The sequence below is a fragment of the Pan troglodytes genome, chromosome 8 (genome assembly GCF_028858775.2).
Source record: "Pan troglodytes isolate AG18354 chromosome 8, NHGRI_mPanTro3-v2.0_pri, whole genome shotgun sequence".
NCBI lineage: Eukaryota > Metazoa > Chordata > Mammalia > Primates > Hominidae > Pan > Pan troglodytes.
Window position 1 is genome coordinate 19,319,742 of NC_072406.2, and position 19,493 is coordinate 19,339,234.

Consider the following 19,493-nt stretch of genomic DNA (forward strand, 5'->3'; position numbering starts at 1 on the left):
CATCCGCACTGAAGGGGGTACTGAGAAGGGATCGTGCAATTTCAAGCCCTGCAGACTTTCATATAAGACAGAAAATGTAAATATTAACAACAAAGAAATGTTAGAAAAAAAGTAAAAGAAAGAAGAGCTAGCCCTTCTTTCCTCTTGCCAAGACAGCAGCCTCTCAGAATGCTGATCTACGTTAGACCCTGAGCCAGTAATTTAGGCCAGAGCCTGGATGATGTACAAAGTCATCTTGATCTAGCACACAGAAAATTCATTGTGAAGATTCTTTTGATTTGAGCCTCATTCAGATTCAGGTTCAGATTCCATGAATTATCCTGTACATCTATGTCCCCAGACGGTGCCGTCCCATTAGGGCCCCTGGTTTTACAGCTCCCAGCCCCTCTGCCTGTAACTCTTACTCTCTGTCCTGGGCAGGGGTAAAGTGGGTGCCTCAGAGCCCTGTTGATAAACGGCAGAGCGGGGCTTGAACTTCGGAATCCAAGTCCACAGGAATTTTCACATTTTGTAGCTTCCTAAATGGCTTTATCATATTTTCACCCTTCCATAGGTGATATATCCCTCATCTAGGAACTTTAAAAACTTTAACAATTTAATCCAAATGCCCCTGATTAATAACAAGTGAATACCTGTCCTCAGAATCTCCTGAATAATCTGGTATTCAACAGGTGCGCTCTTTGGAGGCAGAGAGCAGATGAATAACTTCCTTTAAAAAATAACAATGCCCTGGAGAAGTACACAGTTAATTTATCTTATCTGATGTCTACACTAGTATACACAGGTAACTGTCCTCCCAAGAAAGGTCATTCCCAACATGTTCCCAGAACAAAGCATTATCCATATCACGTATCAATCGTTGCCTTTTGCATTCACTTGTGGTATTTAATCAGTTACTTTGACAAGCAAGGTTTGAATAATTAAGACATCTCAAAAACAACAACTCGGGGTGTTGGAAAAGGTGATTCAAGCTTCTTCCTTTGTTTCTTTCCTCTTTCTAAAAGGACTCAGTTCCTTGAGATCTGAGTCTTGAGCCAGTCAGATTTACATTTCATGTAAACATTCTCTGCTGAAGTTTTTTTTTCTCTCCCAGCACCAATGCTGTGGATGCACTTGTGGCTCAGGTCTTGGTAAAGCATCCCAGTTGCACGGAACTCATTTATGCCTAGTGTTCCATCATTGGAACGCTAAGCATGTGGGAGTTATTTATATCCTACTGCTCAAGGTCATCACCAAGGTCTGATTTCAAAATTCAAAAAGTTGCAACCTCAGGCATAAATGGGTTAAGGAGATCTCTCATAAGAGGGACAGAAACAAATGCTGCCTGAAGCTGTGATGGACAGGCAAGAGGAAGGAGCATACCTATCTTCTACAAAGTGGGATTCCCAATAGCCTTCCCCATAATACATGAAAACCGTCATACATGCAAATCAAAAAAAAAAAAAAAAATGGGGAAAAGGCACCAAGAGAAGCACAACTGCCTAAGTGCCCAGAAGCCCAGTCTAAAGTGTGTTTACAGTAACATACACAGAAAGATATAATAAAAATAAAATCAGTTATAATCCTACCTCCCAATTAACAACTGTTAGTTTTTCACTATTTTTCATGCTTATACATGCAAATGTTCTTGCTTAAAAGGAAATACTATATATTCTCACTTATGATTTCATAAACAACATTCTGTATTGATGTTTAAGCATTTACATCATCATTTAAAATGGTTATATAGTATTATTTTCTCTGACCATATAATAATTTATTCAATAAATCTGTCATTGGGTATTTGTGTTGTTTCCAATTTTTCGCTATTATGAAAGCTTTACAGTAAAAATCTTTATTTATGGCAAAAAAGAAAAAATTTGTTTAGCAGTTTGCTACAAGCCTCAAAATACTGCAAAGGGAAAAGATTACAGGGAGCCCCAGGGTGTGCAGAAAATCTAGACAACAGTACGGAGAGGGTGGCAGAGTTTGTCTCTTTGCCTGCAGGTGACATACCTTCACCCTCCCAACAGCATGGAGAGGGTGGCAGAGTTTGTCCCTTTGCCTGCAGGTGACATACCTTCACCCTCCCAGGCCAATGGGTATTTATCATCTCCAGGAGGGAGTTTCTAGTACAAAATCTCTCTAGCCTTCATCATGGGAAGTTCCAGCCTGCTCCCTGCAGCAGGAAGTGGGCCTGCATTCTCCTAAATAGTTGACCAGGACACCTCACTGTTTTCTACTTCCTCTCCTGCAGCCACACCTTTCATGCCCAAGGCCCTTTCTGCCCATTCAAATTCCTATTTCTAGTTTCTCTCAGCTCTGGTACTTTGTGTCTGCCTTCTGAATTAATATTACTCATACTGTTAGAAATGCAGCCTTGACTCTTATTAGAGTGTGAAGTTCTCAAGGTCGGGAGCTGTATTATATACTTCTGTATCCTCCACAGTGCTTTGAGCACAGCATATGCTCAGTAAGTGCTTTGCCATGGTCTGGCTTCTCTTTATCTTAGGTAAGTGCATTTATTCATTGATTTGGTTATTGCACATATGCTGAGAATCTACTGGGAACTGCAGAGGTGGTGATGGATGCCCCAGTTGCCATCCACTTTCCTCATTCATTCCCTGGTTCCCTCATTAATTCTTCCCATGGCTCAAGTCTCCTTAGAAGTTTTCCCTCATTCACTCTCCAGTCGTCATGGCTTGAGATAGAAAATGGGAAAAGGGCTGGGCGCGTTGGCTCACGCCTGTAATCCTAGCACTTTGGGAGGCTGAGGGGGGTGGATCACCTGAGGTCAGAAGTTTGAGACCAGCCTGGCCAACATGGTGAAATCCTGTCTCTACTAAAAATACAAAAATTAGCTGAGTGTGGTGGTGCACACCTGTAATCCCAGCTACTCAGGAGGCTGAGGCAGGAGAATCACTTGAACCCGGGAGGCGGAGGTTGCAGTGAGCTGAGATCACACCATTGCACTCCAGCCTGGGCGACAGAGTGAGACTCCATCTCAAAACAAACAAACAAAACAAACAAAAAAACAAAAAGAAAGAAAACAGAAAATGGAAAAGCCTCCACCCCTTGTGTTCTTTGGCCCTTAGTCATATGGTCCCACTTGGGGTTGCTAATTAGTGCGGGTGGTGGACAGCCGGGATGGGGTGGCAGAGAGGAGACAAACCAGTAAGAAGAATCATAATGCATGTGCATGTAAACTAATCTTCGAGGATGTTCATTTTAGTGTTATTTAAATCAGAACAAAAAATTAGAGATGTTCTAGTTAAATCACGTTGTAGAATATCCAAAGACGTAAGAAAATGTTCAAAATAGAGTGTAACAAATGCAGAGTAGAGTGCAGTAGGTATTTACAGTGGGTTGCTATTTTTGTTTTTAAAAGTCCACTGCAGAGAGAATCTATAGAAGGAGAAACTTCAAAGTATTAATGGCGAGTATATCTTAAGTGGTGGGATTATAAGTGATTTTCTTCTTTGAGTTTATAAAAATTTTCTACAATGATCCTGAATAATTTTGAGTCAGGAAAGAAAAGGATAATTTTTGTTTTTTTAAGGAAAAAGGAGACCAGGATGCAAGTCCTCCCAGAACGGCACAGCCTTCTGGCAAATTCAGCATAAGGAAAGGGTCCCAACGCCGAGTGGGAATGCAGACGCATCCAACCTCCACCTCCCAGCTCAGGGACTTGCTCACTGATGAGCCCACTCCAAGGCTGCTTTTTCTGCCAGCCTTGAAGAGAAAAATAATAGTGTATGTGCGTTTTGATCTATTTTCCAACTTTTATCTCTTCCAATACATGCAGGGTAGATGAACAAACACTTGTCACATTTTCCCCTAAGTCACGGACTGCTGAGAAGCCTGGTTGTTATGCTAAATGAAAACAAATTCTAAAAAACAGGAAAACAGACAAACAAATCTAGAAGTAAAGATCTTTCCCAATCGATGACACTAAAACATTCTAAGTAATACTTCCATGGTGTGTAGAAGGGATGTTTGGATGGATGGCAGGTACACCGAAATGTAAGATAAATATGGAGGCAATGACTCGTGTCTCCTAATGAGGGCTCCATTGAAGGTATCACGCTGAGATAGGTTAGAGGGGAGGTAGGGTTGTCGGAGCAGAAGCCATACCTTGGTCTGGAATGTACAAAACATGTGCGTCAGAAACGGATGCTCCCAGGCCAAGGAAAGAACTCTCTTCTCTACCATCGTGCACTCAACATCATCGTCCATCAAGACCACATCTTTCTTTAAGGCCTTTATTGCGAAAAATTGATTGGTTTTCTTGAATTCTGCCAGGAAGACCTAGAAGGAAAGGGAAGAAGTAACTTTATTTTAGAATTTGGATTCCCATTTCTTAAAAAAGAGACAGAGTCCTGAGAGACACCTGTGTTGGGTGGGAAAAGGGGTTCCTTCTCCAACCCCCATCCATCCTGCATAGGCCATTCCTGAGACAAAATGGAGCACTTCTCTGGTTTCGGACATGACATCACTGTTTCATACTATCTTTGTACTCTTTCCAAGGGTTTCACAAAATTATTAAGCAATTGAATGGATTTTTAAAAGTGTGCCCTGCCTGCTCAGGGATCTGAGTGAAGGTACAATAAAAATCCAGAGAGATAAAGTGCACAGTGAAGAAAGAAGAGTTGAGTGTGGAGAGGAGAAACTGTACTCGAAACATCACTGCAAGTGCACATAAATCCTAGCTTTACGTTTTACCCAGTTTTTCCAGGCCAAAAGAAGAATGGAGGGATATAGTTCTCCTTGTGTACTTAAAAAATAAACACCGGCCAGGTGCGGTGGCTCAAGCCTGTAATCCCAGCACTTTGGGAGGTCAAGGCAGGCAGATCATCTGAGGTTAGGAGTTCGAGACCAGCCTGGCCAACATGGTGAAACCCCGTCTCGACTAAAAAAAAAAAAAAAAAAAAAAATACAAAAATTAGCCGGGCATGGTGGTGGGTGCCTGTAGTCCCAGCTACTCGGGAGGCTGAGGTGGGGGAATCACTTGAACCTGGGAGGCGGAGGTTGTGGTGAACTGAGATCATGCCACTGCACTCCAGCCTGGGCGTCAGAGTGAGACTGTGTCTCAAAAAAAAAATAAATAAATAAGTAAACACCATTTTCTCTGACAACACAGCAATGAATTATTCATAGCAGAATGTATGGCATGTAGTAGGTCCTAAAATGTGACTGACACTGGGTTCAAAGGATAACTTGCTCAGATTCTTCGAGCTACTAGGGAAAGATTTAACTCCGAAGTTTACTTTCCCACTTGATTTCGCGGCTCTCGTATCAAAGGACACCAAAATGGGAATGAAACATTTTAGGAGCTACTGTGTGTCATACACTCTGCTACCTACTTTACACTTACGACCTAATTGCATTATCTAATTTAATTCTTAGCTCATCACACTCTGCAAGACAGAAGTTAACAACATCAACAACAAACACTGAGTTCAAAGAATAACTTGCTCAGATTCTTGGAGCTACGAGGGAAGATTTAACTCCAAAATTTACTTTTCCCACTTGATTTTGTGGCTCATATATCAAAGGACACCAGATGGCGTATGATGGAGGGTTTCAACAATTTTAGTTTTTGCAAATGATGCAGCAACACACTGTTGGCAATGGTAAGGGCATGGCATTTGGATACAGAAAATTCTAGCTCTAGTTTTATTTCACAGACATTTATTAGCTGTGGAAATGTGGGCAGATGAATTAGCCCCTCTGGGCTTCAGTTTCCAATTACTGCATCCTCTAACTTACAGGACTGTTGTGAAAGTCAGGTAAGATGAGACCAGGGAAAGTAGACTCTAAAATGATCTCTGAATCACAGTTGCTAAAATTCAGTCATTTGTCATTTGTTTCTGTTATTGACTTTTGGGAAAGGCCGAAGTCAATGATGTGACAACAGCCCTGAACATGTAAGTGTCTAGGTTTAAAAGCGATGGTGCAGGTTCGTAGCTTGATGGTAGCTGACTTGACAGAAGGGAAGGGATGAAACTTAGATGGGAATTCAGGCAAATGAATGATGCTCACATCCCCAGAGAACACACAATTTGTTTTCTTAGGCTTAAAAGTTGTTTGAGAACAAGGGTATAGAGGTCTTGGTGAGGAAACATACTTTCCATATAAAGCCAGAAGAGAGAGAAAAGACAAGTTTTGGAGTATTCTCAGTGTTGTGAGAAAGAGAAACAGCCATCCTATCTTGCTTTGATATCTCCCCCTCCTCTCCTCTCCGTGTATAGGGACCCAGGGTCCTGATGAAAAGAAGGAGGCAGCTTTGGACATGGAGTGGGGGAAACCTGGGGCTCCCAGCTGCACCTTGGGATACTGACTAAGGCTTGTAGGTTTAACTTAACGTCTTTCTTATTAACCTTATTGAAATGTGGAAATCCACATGGGAACAAAGAAAGATAAACATTTCATTAACAATTAAAAGTCCTCTTTTAGTAATTGCTTCTTTCAGTAAAACATCCTAAAACCAGCCATAAACTAAGAAGCCAAAAAGACAATTTCCATCTATATAATGTGCTTTCAATTTTTGGTAACAGGTTATAATTGCACATTAATTGCTGCTAAATTATAATGAAGACTGGCTGTAAAATTGCCTATTATGCTCAGATTAGCACCAAATGAGCCTACTGTGGTTCATATTATTGTGGAAATGAACAAAAAGAATTCATGAATATCGGCTACCATGTGCTGGACAGAGTCGATTCTGCTGAAAGGCAAGGCATCAGTGTTTAAATCCAAACCCCAAATGGAGCTCAATATTATTCAGCTGTGGTGACCGCTCAGTTGCATTTTAGTTTGTTTAATATTAAATAAACTGGGTAAGGCATCCTGCCAAAGTCTGGTGAGCAGGTGTGGTGTATAATGCTGCCTTTGGCTGCACAGATTCATAGAACAGTCATCTCTGATTAAAATTTTCCTGGGGGTCCCATCCAAGAGTGTAAAACAAATAGGAGCCCCATTAATACATGAGATATCATTAATATCAAAAATTACCTAAAAGCCTATATTCCATATCATCCCTCCTTAAATCACCAGCTTGAAAATTTTCTGCAGTCACCGGTAGTTGGTTATAATTTCTTAAATTATCTCTTCTTCCCTCTTCTCACCTCCCCCTTTTTTTTTTTGCTCCTCCTCTCCCTCTTTCCTTCCTCTCTTTGTCATCTGTGAGTGATGGAGACAACCCCCCACCTGCATGTAGGGCAGGAAGAATTTAGAGGAGGGACTTTCTCCACAATTTTTTTTCCAGGACTCTCAAGCTACAGTTTTCTTATGGGCTGAATTGTGTCTATACTGAAGTTCCAATCCCCAGGACCTTGGAATGTGACTGTATTTGGAGACAGGACCTTCAAAGAGGTAATTAAGGTTAGATGAGGTTATTAAGGCAGGTCCTAATCCAATATGACTGGTGTTTTCACAAGAAGAGAGAAAATTTAAGCAGAGTGTGGTGGCACAACTGTAATCCCAGCTACTAGGGAGCTGAGACAGGAGGATCACTTGGGTTCGGGAGGTCAAGACCAGCCTGGGCAACACAGTGAGATGTCATCTCAAAAAAGGAGAACACTTGGATGCAGACATGCACAGGAGGAAGATGATATGAAGGCATGGAGAGAGGGCGACCACTGCAAAGCATGGAGAGGGGCCTGGGAAGAAACAACCCAGACAACACCCTGATGGTGAACTTCCATCTTCCAGACCTGCGAGAACATGAATTTCTGCTGTTTAAGCCAGCCAGTATGTGAGATTTTGTTATAGCAGCCTGTATTAGTCTGTTATCACACTGCTGATAAAGACATGCCTGAGACTGGATGATTTATAAAGGAAAGAGGTTTAATGGACTCGGTTCCACACAGCTGGGGAGGCCTCGCAATCATGGTGGAAGACAAAGGAAGAGCAAAGGGACGTCTTACGTGGTGGCAGGCGAGAGGGCATGTGTAGGGAAACTCCCCTTTATAAAATCATCAGATCTCATGAGACTTACTCACTATCATGGGAACGGCACAGAAAAACCCATCCCCATGATTCAATCACCTTCCACTGGGTCCCTCCCATGACACCTGGGGATTATTACAATTCAACGTGAGATTTGGGTGGGGACACAGAGCCGAGCCCTATCACACCCCAAGGAAACTTATACAAGCTGGAAGATATTTAATAGAGAGAGAAAAAAATCACATGCAAACTAAAACAACACTCCAGGCTTGAGAATGAAGCAAAAGAAGAGAAAACAAAATGAAACAAACACAAACACCGTGTGAAACAGGAAGTGGCTGAGGCACCTTCCTATTTCTTTGGTGCCCAAAGACATCAAACTCATAGGCATGTGAGATGTACACTCTCCAAGCAAAGTAGCTTTGGAGACACAGGTTTCCAGAAAGCTGAGGCTACTATGGGCCTAGAGCCCTCGGGGTCCCTATTTATTCAGCACTACCTCAGGAAAGCTGTCTCTGACACTCACATGCAATCCTAGTGGCCCTACGAGTTTAATTTCTTTGACCAGGAACTTGGCTCATCAGTTCCTGGAGTTGGGCCATAGCATTCTCCCGTGCATTAGCTTACCTTGCCAAAACTTCCTTTCCCCAACATTTTGTGCAAGATAAAATCCTCAATTTTTAGTTTAATCTGCAGAGATGGTCTTTCTATGTTCAGTTCAGGTTCTGGAAGATGGCACATTTTATCCACCTCATCCAACGGAGACTCCCAGGAAATGCCCTGAGGCTCTGAAAATGCAAGCTGGTGGTTAAAAATGAACATGGAGTAATGGAAGTCATTCTAGTTACTGAGAGCACATGCTTTCTCTTCTACTTCCCATGCTGAGGCTCCATCATAGTAATTGGGGGTGTTTAGAGGGTTTCCTGCAGTTCAGGCAGCTTTAATACCTTTCCATCTGTCTGTGAGGGCAGCACCCCCTGTCTGTGAGCCTGGCATTTGGATTTTGGAGTGTGGACTATGTCTCTTTCTTCAATAGACTGGGAAATAGTTCAACTTAAGAAACAAATGCCAATCAGTAAAAGACCATATATGCAAAATACACAAGCACTGCTAATAATGCCACATCAAGGACATCTAGGGATTTTAACCAAATTTTACGAAAAAAATGATTTTCAATTGTTTGCATGGCTCATAAACACAGTGGCATCAGTTTCTACAATTTACAGCGTGAGAGAGAGAGGAAATGAAATCTAGCAGATTTTTAAAGATCTGAACTGCATCATTCATCCCAGAATTCAAGTCAAGATGCTGCCTATGTTGGCCGGGTGTGGTGGCTCACACATGTAATCTGACAACTTCGGGAGGCCGAGGTGGGCGGATTGCCTGAGCTCAGGCATTTGAGGCCAGCCTGGGCGACATGGTGAAGCCCCATCTCTACTAAAATACAAAGAATTAGCTGGGTGCGGTTGTGTGCGCAAGTAGTCCCAGGTACTCAGGAAGCTGAGGCAGGAGAATCCCTTGAACCCACAGGGCGGAGGTTGCAGTGAGCTGAGATTGTGCCACTGCACTGTAGCCTGGGCCACAGAGCAAGACTCTGTCTTCAAAAAGGAAAAAAAAAAAAGATGCTGCCTATGTTGATCATTGCTAAGACATAGTCTCCTTGACTGCCTGGCAACCCCTCCTAAATGTAACCCAAACCTTTCTTTTACATTTTTAAGTTGATTTGAAGTCAGAGAAAACATAAGAGAAATTTTTAGGAATTTCCCCCTGCCTACAATAGTCTCTATATTTTTAAATCCCTAGGTTTATCTTTCATACTCTTCCAAGGACACTAAGTATTTTAGAATGTATGCTGAAACGACTCAGGTCTCAGAAACATGGGTCATATCCACTCATGAACTGCTTTCAAACAGTAGGCTGGAAAAACTGCCATAATGTCATGAAAGTGGCTTTGAGTCCTTCTCTTTCCTACCCTTAAATTTAAGTCTCAAAGGTGCAGAGTAAGAATGTCTTCTGTGGCCTTCCCACCATCAAATTTTAAGACAGATTTATTTCTGTGAAACCATTTGACACTGACAGAATGTAACATGCTGAAACTCTAAGAAAACATTTGCGGTTGTTCCCTCCAGACCTATCCCATTTTCTAACTCCCACTCCTGCCTTTTACAAAGGTAAAAGGTTTTAGTTTCTTTTCTAAGAAGTGGGAGCCTCTTAATTGGTAGCTGGAGGTGGATCACCTATCAGACCAGGTAAGCTGATAACTTAAATCCAAGGGCATCCGATTAGGGTTAATTGAGATTAATGACTGACAGTGATTAGACTGCTGATCAGGACAGCTACCTCTTTTTCCCAGTGTCGGTAAACATGGCGGCCTTGCTTCATTTTTGATGGAGCATGGGAGACCAATTTCAACCGGACCTTCTCTGAAGATCTGTTCAGTATCTCTTAAGCAGCGAGCCTGGATGACAAACAGAGAGTCAGACCACCCACCCACCCACCATTGATGGAACAGCTCAGCCTGCTAACCATGGGGACAAAGGCCATTCAAAATTTTTAAATGCATAGGGTCACCAAAGATCTCCTTATCCTCAACGTTCTTTTGGAACCCCATATTCTGGGAGAGTCTATCTACTGTATTTTATGCATTAGCAGAACGTTTGCCTCCTTCACACTTTTCTGGGGCTGAAAGGATTCTCTCATGCTGTCTACATCATTCCATCACAAATAAGGACAGGTAGTTAATGGATGGGAAAACAGCTGATACAGGCAATGCCAAGTCTTAAAGAGGGTTTATCCTTGGATCTAGGAATTCAGCTAATGCCAAAGCAGTAAACAGCAGGCCAAATTTGCCCTGGACTCGGTGTTCCATGAGGATGATGCTAGCACATAAGTGTTTTCCCCCAGGCTATTCTATAACCCGAATATATTCACATAAAGCTGTCAATGAATCTTCAATAACTTTAATGAATTTATTTGTTTCTGCAATGCTCATGCCATGAAGAATTTAAGATTTTATAAAGATCTGCATAATACAAATGCATTAAATAAATATCTCAAAGATAGGGGGTGTGGGCATGGATATGAAAGCCAAGGGCAAGGCCGGTGCTCAGAAATACATCCCGGCATTTCCCATAGGGCTGCCACAGGTGAAGCAGCAGAAGGGCATGGACATCCTTGCTGAGTGGCCATGGCGGGAACGTGTCCACGGCACATGCTCCTACCTGTTGAGTGCTCTCAATCATGGCCAGCGCTTCAGCCATTAGCTTCTGGTTTATGCCACAAAGGTTGGCCACCTTTGTCTGGCATCTGTGATGCACATTCATGCCACATGCTGGAAGGAAGAAGGCAGATAGTGAGCAAGAGTGGAAGAACCCCCTGGTGCTAAGCAACTCTCTCTGAAGGTAAGACAGAGCCTTGCGGATAGGGAGGAAAGCCTAAAGTGCCACGGCTGGGAGGAAGTTGACCCTGGCTCTCCCTGGTAGTGATCCTCGTGCTGGAAGGGAAGTGAGGTAGGAGGTGGGACTCAACTCTGGAGGTGGGGTTCAGACGCCAGACCAAATTGAAGACTAGCTAAAACAGGGACAGGGCAGAAGCAGCTTTCCAGAAGACGCCCACCTGCGTGCCATGTCAGTTTAGTGTTGCCATGGCAACACCCAGACGTTACCACCCTTTTTCCAGGAACTTAATTTGCATGTAGTTAAAAGTGGGTATAAATAGGATTGCAGCACTGCCCTGAGCTGCTACTCTCTGCCTCTGGGGTAGCCCTGCTCTGCAGGAGCAGTCATGGAGCTGTAACACCAACAGAACTGTAATACCATTGGCCAATGAAGCTGTTTTCTTCTACCAACAGCCGACCCTTGAATTCTTCCTGGGCGAAGCCAAGAACTCTCCTGGGCTAAGCCCCACTTTGGGGCTCACCTGCCCTGCATCAGAAGAATATTCCTGCCCACTCCAGTCTGGGTCCAAAACATCCCCTTTCCCACCTGGGCCATGAAGAGCTTCCCCCAGCCTTTAGGTTGAAGCCCAGGAGGCAGCCTCAGCCTGCAGATGGATATCAGACGGTGGAGCCGGAGTGTATATGTGGGAAGGGATGGAGTAGGAGGAGGCTAGCAATGCCAGGAGAGGTCACGGCAGAACACACCTAGCAAGACTGGACCAGGCCTGAGGGCCTCAGCTTTGAAAAAAAAATCACAAACTCTACACACGGTGTGGAAACAGAAAGCCACAGGCTTCACCAGTGTGGGCTTAGATGAGAAGGCCAACAGCAACCGGGTGTTAGAGCACATTCCCCAGTTTCCAGGCCCCTGTACCCATGCCTCCTGAAAACCTCGTGTGATTATGGGAAGGGTAGAGGGCCCCAAGAATTGCTAGATGAGAATGTTAACTAAGTGGATCTCACAGTCATAAAGAAAGTGATATTTCTTGCACGCATGAACTGATGGCGTAAATTGACATCTACAACCTGTTATGAAAGGTAACTCGAAGAAAAAGAACCAAAGTTTTCTGTCATCTTTATAAGTCACATGAGATGTTAAAGAAAAAGAAAGAGGAGAGGGAAATACTCGAGCACCTGTCAGGTGGGTGGAGAACGGGGTGCTGGTGGCAGCTTGCACAGCGTGGACACTGTGAACTTGGGCAAGTCATGAACGCTCTGGGGGCTCCCGATTAAGGATCTCCAGCACTGAACTCATGATCTATACAGGATTCTAGCTTGGGGATCCTACAATTCAGGGTGAGTATTCTGATTCATGAATCTTGAAAACAGTAGCATAGAATCTAACTTCCATTGCCAGTGACCAAGAGATCCCTCTTGGACTGGAGAGCGTGTGCCCATGTGACTGTGTAAAGACAATTATTAGTTTTAGAAATTCAAATTTTGCTAATGAAACATCACCATTAAAGGCTGGGTGTGGTGGCTCACACCTGTAATCCCAGCACTTTGGGAGGCCGAGGCGGGCAGATCACCTGAGGTCAGGAGTTTGAGAGCAGCCTGGCCAACATGGTGAAACCTCATCTCTACTAAAAATAATAATAATAAAAATTAGCCAGGTGTGGTGGTGCACATCTGTAATCCCAGCTACTCAGGAGGCTGAGGCAGAAGAATCACTTCAACTTGGGAGGCGGAGGTTGCAGTGAGCTGAGATCGTGCCACTGTACTCCAGCCTGGGAGACAAAGCGAGACTGTGTCTCAAAAAAAAAAAAAAAGAAACATCACCATTAAAATACAGAAAAATCAGAATCAGATATAAAGATTTCCAAACTCCAGCTGACAGAGTCTGCGAGTAGAGAGTGTTGTAATAGAAGCAGGCACCAGGTGCTACGACATCATGCAGTCTTAATCTTATCTGCTGATTTGCACATGTGTGTGCAAAGAAGCTTACTTAGCACAATGACTGGCATCGAGCAGGTGCTCAACAAATACAACTTCCTTTTCATCTTCATCATTTATTGCATAGATGTAGATACTAAAATATTTAGGTGAAATTTGGGCAACCCTCACCTGTAGTTCTCACTGGTCCACTCTTCTTCAAATAGCTCAATAATAAAATAAAATAAAGCAGAATTTTCTATGTAAATAACTATTACTTTTTTTTTTTTTTTTTGACATGGAGTCTCGCTGTGTCACCCAGGCTGGAGTGCAGTGGCACGATTTTGGCTCACTGCAACCTCGGCCTCCCGGATTCAAGAGATTCTCCTGCCTCAGCCTCCTGAGTAGCTGGGATTACAGGCGCCCATCACCATGCCCAGATAATTTTTGTTTTTAGTAGAGACAGGGTTTCGCCATGTTGGCCAGGCTGGTCTCCAACTTCTGACCTCAAGTGATCTGCCCACCTCGGTCTCCTAAAGTGCTGAGATTACAGGTGTGAGCCACCGTGCCCGGTCAACTATTAACCATTACTAGACCGAGTATATAGGCATAGATATAGCCAGAAAAATTCACCTGAAGCAAAATCTTTTCTGCATATTTAAAATCTTTGTTGTTGTGTTGTTGTTCTTGAGACAGGGTCTTGCTCTGTTGCCCAGGCTGGAGTGCAGTGGTGCAATCATAGCTCACTGCAGCCTCAAACCCCTGGGTTCAAGCCATCCTCTTGCCTCAGCCTCTTGTGTAGCTGAGACCACAGGCGTGCACACCACTACACCCGACTAATTTTTTATTTTTCATAGAGATGGGGGTCTCACTTTGTTGCCCAGGCTGGTCTCAAACTCCTGGGCTCAAGCCATCCTTCCGCATTGCCCTCCCAAAGTGCTGGGATTACAGGTCTGTTACCGTGCCCGGCCTAAAATCTTTACTATAGAAAGGATTTTTTTTTTCATGATTGTGCTCCAAATTCCACATTGTCGGCATAACTCGCATAACTCACATTCACCCTATTTAGAAGGTGTTAGGTTTCAACTTCGGTAGCCCCAGCTCCATTTTCTTATGCATCACCGTGACACCAAGTGAGGCTGTCAGCTAGGATTGAACATAGAGGGATGGAGTTTTACTTTGCTCCTTAAAACTGTAGCCACATCTAGGCTTCTCTGTGACTTGCATGGCCGCGAAGAAAGGCCACCACCATCTCCACGACAAGGTCCTAAGTCTTTGTTACTAACCTATCAGGCCGTAACTCAGTTTCTTGGAGGGCAAAGAGTCCCTCTGGATGACTGTTTTCTTGGGAATTATTGTGGGGAGAGAGAGAAGGCAGGGTAAAAGACTAAGGAGGCCCTACCTAAGAAGACGGCTTGTAAGGAGGCAGGATGAAAGGGAGGCAGAGAGGGAGGGAAGAGAGCTGGAGAAGAGGGCGAGAAGAGTCGAGAGAGGAGGACGCGGGGGCATGCGGGGTGAGCGGAGCGGGCAGGGTGAGCACAGTGGAGGGGCAGGGACCCGGGGGTGTCAGAAGCAAGAATGGAAAACAAAACGGGGCAGGGGAGGGGGAGGAGAGGGGACAAAAGAAAAAGGGGAGGGGAGCACTTGAAATGAAGGTGGCAGGAGAGAGCGGGGAACAGAATGGAGCGGAAAGGAAAGAGTATTCGAGGAAAGAAATGAAACAAAGCAGGCAGAAGAGCCGTGAAATAACGCCCAGGAACCCCTGGGAAGCTCTAAGCTGTGCCGCGGCGCTGCTGGGACCAGCTCTTCTTGCAAGTGGATTCTCGGGCTCCCAGGACAGAGAACCCGACCTGAGACCATCATAGGAGAACCAAGAGGCGAGAATTTCTCCTGTTTCTGTGGATACCGTCAGGATGCAGGATGCCGGGACACTATGTTTTGTCTCTGACCTCCTAATGAACTCTTAATACCCTGCCTATCCATGTCTTCTTGAACAGGGGTGTAGAGAAAAGCGTGTCAGTGTCCTTTGGGGCCAGGAACGGATTCTTGAGGCTAATGTTGGCCTCCTGTGATGTCTGCTTTAGGTAATGATTTGAAAACCTCACCCCTCCTGCCTCCACTGAGAGGTCGCTCTGGGTTCCACCAGACATGTGAACAGGATTGGGATGAAGAAGGGGAGAATGCGGAAGATGCTGTGCCGCCTTCCATCACGTACCTCATTGCTCAAAAGAGAGGACATACATTAGTCAGTAGCACTGATCAAAATAGGGCTGCCAAGAAAAAATAAAGTGGCTTATATATTTAATACTTCATCATAAGAAAAGGTCTGTGCTCACCAGGCATGGTGACTCACTCCTGTAATCCCAGCACTTTTGGAGGCTGAGGAGACAAGATCGCTTGAACCCAGGAGTTTGAGACCAGCCTGGGCAACATAGCAAGACCATATCTCTAAAAAAAAAAACCAAAAACAACAACAACAAAAACAAAAACAGGCATGGTAGCACATGGCCATGGTCCCAGCTACTTGAGAGGCTAAGGTGGGAGGATTGCTTGAGTCCAAGAAGTCAAGGCTGCAGTGAGCTGTGATCGAGCCACTGCACGCCAGTCTCAAGTCTGGGCAACAAAGTGAGACCCTGTCTCAGAAAAAAAGTAAAAGAAGAAGAAAAAAATCAGAAGCTGGCTGTATGCAACAGGTGGTTCTCCTTTTGTGGCTCTATTCTCTGGGCTCTGCCCATGTCTCTCCCCAACCAGAAAGCAGAGTGCCTTGTCAGTTCTGGAGGGTTTTTTTTTTTTCTTCCCTAGTCCTTAATCCTAGTGTAACAGCATCTCAGCTTCTAAACGTTATCGCCTTAGCAACTTGGAGTTGTACAGCAAGAAAGCCTTGCCTTGTTTCCTTTTTTGATGGTAGGTCTGAGAAACTCCATCAATAATGAATGGCAGGTTAGGTTCTGCTGCGATCCTGGCCTTGGAGGAAAGACCAGAAAACAGGCAATGGTGGTCACAACTGGGCCAGCCTCTTACTGGGCACTTGGAGTTCACAGCAATGGTTTAGGGATGGATGCTCAAGCTAATGTTACAGAATTTCTGTGCAGGACCATGTGTCAGCCAAATGAATGTGCTGGGCTTGCTCCTTGATGAGATGACAGAAAGAATCTTACTGGCTGGTGCAAAGGAGAAGGGTTAGGGTACCACACAGCTAGACCTGTTGGGATTAGGAAGGGGCAGCCCAGAGCCCACTGAGGAAACTAGTAGTAGAAAGACCAGTGAGAGGAGAAACACTGTCTTCATTTCCCCCAGGGCTATGGTACGGCAGAAGGTGATGGAGCTAGGAGTTTGACCTTGAACCTGAACTGTTGTGCTCTTTTCTGGGATGTGTGGGTGGGGGTGTTGCAGGGTGCAAGGAAAGGAACATAGTGGCTTATTGCCCCAGAAGACCATACTTATGATCATGACTTGTCTGGGCTGGGTGTGGAAGTTGTACCCCCTACATCCTCCCTCCAGTTCCCCAGAAAGCCTTGCTCCATCCCCTAGGGGGTCCACGTCAGGCCATGCTCATCCCCCACTGGACTCACCATCACACTTGAGCCCTTGCCGTGCCAGTCCCCACAGCAGGGTGCCACAGTGTTCACAGAAGGTCGGGCTCTTGTAATTGTAGACTTTAAATCTGTGTGGCATGTCAATTTTGAATCTTTCCTTGTGGAACTGAAAGAAAGGCAGAAGGTGAAATCGTGTGTGTTCCTGGGGCCCCGACTTTGGATGTTCTTGCAGATACCTTAGCATAACTAACAGAGATCTTAATGAAAACACAGGCATTGTGTGCATTTTAAACCATCATTGTCACTTGTCAAGCCCTACAGTCATGCCTGAAGAAGGCAGGCAGCCTCAGCAACTGTACGTGAGGGGGCATGCTTGCCTTCTGCATGTAGCAAGAACCTTGCAGACAGCTGAAATCTGAGGCATTCACACAGACAGGCTAAAAGCTCAGGAAGACTGCATGAGGGTTATTTTAAAAAGCGCTAAGGAAACAGTGCTCCCATTTAAATAGATGAAGATTCCCTTCCTGTTTTACTATAAATATTTCCTTTTCTCTTTCAGTCCAGAACTAGTGCTTTTAACCTTTGGAAGATGTAAAAAAAAAAAAAAATGCCTTCTTTAAAGGAAACATTTCTATGGGTTTATCAGTATTACTGCCTAATGTGAGAAGCATTTTCACACCTATTATTCATGAACTGAGGTGGCAAGAGGAGGGAGCAGTTCCTGCCAGGTGCGGTTAACAAATACGTCACACGCATCATCTATTACATAGGTGATATCTCACGTAATCCTCAGAATACCCCTTTTGAAGTCGCTTCTATTAGTATCCTCCTTTGACAGACGAGGAAATGAAGCATAGAGAAGGTAAGAAACTTGCCCAGGACACGCAGCTCTAGAGCTGGGATATCTATAAGCTTGGCAGTCAGAATCAGAGCCCAGCCATTCTCTTTTCTGTCTCAAAATAAATGTGAAGGCTTATCGGGATAGGGAGAGGGGAGTGGGAGAGGGATGCTAGTGATCGACATGGAATTTTTTTAAAAAACAGTTTTCCAGAGTTTAAATCAAACTTATTGCAGGAACAACAACAAAACACTTGGATAGTTGGATTCCTGGTAAGAATGTCAATATTCTTGTGCAGGATAAAATGCTTTATTTTCTAAAGGTTTATAATCTCTGCAGAAGTTTCTAATTCAACAGTTCCTTTGGGAAGGTGCATAGCAAAGATGCCTTATTCATCAGTGCAGCAATAGATCTAACGTTCCCGCCAGGGGTACTGGTCAGTGTTGGTTCTTTAGAAAGCCTGTGTAGAATCGATTAAAAATTGCTCAGCACTTACTACAGCCATTTTCAACCAAGAAAAAAATAATTTTCGGGACTCACTTATATTCCACAGTTTAAATATGGACAATTAATAGGTCAAGGTCCAGGCTGGAAGGGGACCACTTCGAATCTTGAATGCAGGGGCAAACAGCTCAAGACAGCATGGCTGATGAAGACGCTATGTACACGCTTTCCAGTATGGAAACCAATGAGCTACATGGGGCTGGCGAACACTTGAAAGGTGGTGAGTTAGAGTTGAGATGTGCTGGACGTGTAAAATAATACATCCTGGAGTTTGAAGACTTTTGTATAAAATTACTTAAGGTATCTGAATTTTCAAATGTCGATTTTTTTGTTGAAATGATATTTGAACAGATTGGATTAAATAAGATGTATTATTAAAATTAATTTCACCCATTTCTTTTTCCTTTATTTAATGTGGGCTACTTGGAAATGTAAAATTACACATGTAGCCCTCATTCTATTTATTTCTATCGGACAATACTGCTCCAGGGGTAGAGAAACAAAAGAATCCCAAAGATGATGTCCCCTTGAGTGAACAAGAAATCAAAATATCCTGGGAGAAGATAATATCACAGACATTTATTTATGTAGCTGACAGTTTCTCAAGACTTTGTGCCAGGGACTTTGTTAGTCATTGAGGTTAACAGTGATTCAGAGATTTGCGTTTTTTTCTAGAAAAGCTGAAGGCATCAAGTAAAGGAAGAACTGGGAGGTGAAAATTTGATCTAAGCAAGTGAAAACATGGTCTGAGGGATCGTGATCTTAATTTTAGTACCAGTTCTGCCACGTACAGGTGATCAGACATGAACAAACTACTTTAACCTCTTTGAGTCTTAGCAGAATCACCGGTTAGCACAAGTTTATCCCCTTCTGGTTCTAAATGTTAGGAGAAATTCCACTCTGGAAAAACCCAGCCACTTCGCCTTCTCTGAACCTGCCCCTTTGTTGGAGAAAATCATACTCCTGAGCAGGCTGACTCCGTCAAATTCAAATGGACTTTCAGCTCTGCTCCATAGTCTGACTGCTTTTCACGAGTCACCTTGCTTTCTCTAAGATAATTATCTCATAGATCTTCCTTTTTCCTCGAAGGCACTTGTTGCTTTTTCTTTTCCTTCCTCCAGCCGTCAAACTCCATGGGGGACACATGCAGTCTAAGGGGATCGCCTTTGTGTGCCCACCACCAAAGCTCCACACCTATCCCCATCAGCAACTGTCTTGCCCTACTCCCTTCCGGTTAAACTGTGGAAGCTCCAGGGACCAGTCTCCACCAGAGCTCGGGCCCTCTTCACTTCCTGCCAACAGACTTGACTGTTTTGTTTATCTGTCTCTCCAGCTTTATCCATCTCTCCCTGGCCACGGGAGCACTTGCCATCCTTGG

The 19,493-nt window shown here is 44.1% G+C and overlaps 1 protein-coding gene across 7 annotated transcripts in view; it reads right to left on the reverse strand.

The window, feature by feature from the left end:
• Positions 1 to 19,493, reverse strand: part of PRKCQ (protein kinase C theta) — a 153,512-nt gene that overhangs the window by 47,717 nt on the left and 86,302 nt on the right. For all 7 annotated transcript variants that reach the window (XM_009457906.5, XM_001148074.7, XM_063780414.1 and 4 more), the window contains 5 exons: positions 16,810 to 16,939; positions 11,151 to 11,260; positions 10,270 to 10,387; positions 8,557 to 8,717; positions 4,114 to 4,287 (listed from right to left, as the gene is read on the reverse strand). In XM_009457906.5, coding sequence (XP_009456181.1) covers positions 4,114 to 4,287; positions 8,557 to 8,717; positions 10,270 to 10,387; positions 11,151 to 11,260; positions 16,810 to 16,939 — 693 coding nt within the window. The remainder of the gene's footprint in view (positions 1 to 4,113; positions 4,288 to 8,556; positions 8,718 to 10,269; positions 10,388 to 11,150; positions 11,261 to 16,809; positions 16,940 to 19,493) is intronic.